The sequence below is a fragment of the Mandrillus leucophaeus genome, unplaced genomic scaffold, assembly GCF_000951045.1.
Source record: "Mandrillus leucophaeus isolate KB7577 unplaced genomic scaffold, Mleu.le_1.0 Scaffold111, whole genome shotgun sequence".
Classification (NCBI taxonomy): domain Eukaryota; kingdom Metazoa; phylum Chordata; class Mammalia; order Primates; family Cercopithecidae; genus Mandrillus; species Mandrillus leucophaeus.
The window spans coordinates 4,312,362-4,314,230 of NW_012099321.1; the positions used below are offsets into that span (position 1 = coordinate 4,312,362).

The 1,869-nt window shown below is 37.8% G+C and overlaps 1 protein-coding gene across 2 annotated transcripts in view; it reads left to right on the forward strand.

Moving 5' to 3' along the window:
* Nucleotides 1-1,869, forward strand: part of ADAM9 (ADAM metallopeptidase domain 9) — a 123,811-nt gene that overhangs the window by 52,541 nt on the left and 69,401 nt on the right. For both annotated transcript variants that reach the window (XR_001007499.1, XM_011993380.1), the window contains exon 12: nt 401-572. Coding sequence is in view for 1 of the 2 variants with exons in the window: in XM_011993380.1 (XP_011848770.1) it covers nt 401-572 (172 nt within the window). In the remaining variant the exon portion in view is untranslated. The remainder of the gene's footprint in view (nt 1-400; nt 573-1,869) is intronic.

Genomic DNA, 1,869 nt, shown 5'->3' on the forward strand with positions numbered 1-1,869 from the left:
TGTTTGGTTTTCTGTTCTTGTGATAGTTTGCTAAGAATGATGGTTTCCAGCTCCATCCATGTCCCTACAAAGGACACAAACTCATCCTTTTTTATGGCTGCAAGGACTAAATAATTTTTAAAGTCTCTTCTGATGCTGAGAATTATCATTTTGTATTTCAATGTAAGTGATATTTTGGAAGTACAATATATCGTAAGAAAATAGTGAATTATTATATAGTAGCTGAAGTCATGTTCAATATTTATCACGAGTAGGTGTGAATTCTCATTTCTGTGCGCATAATTATTAGCCTCTTTTCTGTCATTTAAAATATGCACTTTGTGGGTTAAACACATGACTTAACATTTTCAAAGTGAGTAATCGCTGTGACATAAGATCTTTTTCTTAATGTTTATTATAGGGGTTCCAGAAACTTCAGCAGTTGCAGTGCAGAGGACTTTGAGAAGTTGACTTTAAATAAAGGAGGAAACTGCCTTCTTAATATTCCAAAGCCTGATGAAGCCTATAGTGCTCCCTCCTGTGGTAATAAGTTGGTGGACGCTGGGGAAGAGTGTGACTGTGGTACGCCAAAGGTCAGTTTAATTTTTGATTTTTGCTTTGTAAAATTGCCATGATATTTGCAAGAAATAAAATTGCTTGTTTTGGGCAACTCTGACATAGGGGCTAAAGTAAAATTTAGCGGCACAATGAGGATTGTTATTTTGTTTGTATGGCTATGTTCCAGGGATTGATCATCTCCTTCTTCTCAGAGTATGACTAATGGTGCCATCTGTTTTGAAGTCAGGGAATGTGCCATGTTTATTTTTTTTTTTTGCTATCTTCTTTGATTTATGGTTATTAGCTTATTTGGTTTAAAGAATGAATTTCACGTGGCTCTTTATTTGTAAGCTTTCGCCATTCTGGTACTGCCATTGCAGGAATATTTATTTAGCTGGACTCATTTTAAAAATGAATTGGAGCTGGCCCATCTTCCAGAGTCCTTCAGTATTCAGAGTTCTTGCTACTCAAAGTAGCACTCTCTCTTTGTTAACCTTCAGTGTATGTACTGGTCTCTGGCTTTTTGACCTGTTATGCACACTCATTGCTCTAAACCCACGCCCATCTTTGTTAGGATTGTTCCGTAGCCATATTCCTTACCATACTTAGCCACGCTCCTCTCAACATGGCCTGCTTGAGCCCTTTCCTCCTAGGCCTTGTCTTAAGTTTGAAAGACACTTGTTCAACTGTATGTAAGTTCTACTGTATTCTCAATCTTCTCCACAAGTGCGTCTTTTTCTTCCCTACCTGACCATGCCTGGCTTTTACCAGGTGACTTTGCTTTCCAGAAATGTAGTATGTGTCTTATGATGGAGCTGTGTTGGGCTTTTGTTGCAGTATTGATGCACGTCAGGGACTTTTGGTAAGTATCTTACACAGTATAACCCTCATAATAACCCCAAGAGATTGGTAGTTTTAATAGTCCCATTTTCAGGTGAGGAAAATGAGACCTGAGCAGGTTATGTTTAATTTCTAAGTTAAGATGCCATCAGGATGACTAGGACCTTTCTCTTTCTAGGCATTCTTAACTTCTTCCTGAAGTATTTTATTAGTCTTTTCTCCCAACTTCACAAACAAACTTACTGAAATAATAATCTATATTTGCTTCTTGAGCTTTCTCACTACAAAATTACTCTTAAAAATACTTCCTCCCCCTCAAATGTCACAGGGTGTTTTTTGGTATAAAAGTTTCAAATAGGGCTGGGTGTGGTGGCATGTACCCATAATCCTAGCACTTTGAGAGGCTGAGGTGAGAGGATTGCTTGAGGCCAGGAGTTTGAAACTAGCCTGAGCAATATAGCAAGACCCTGTCTCTTAAAAAAAAAAAAAAAA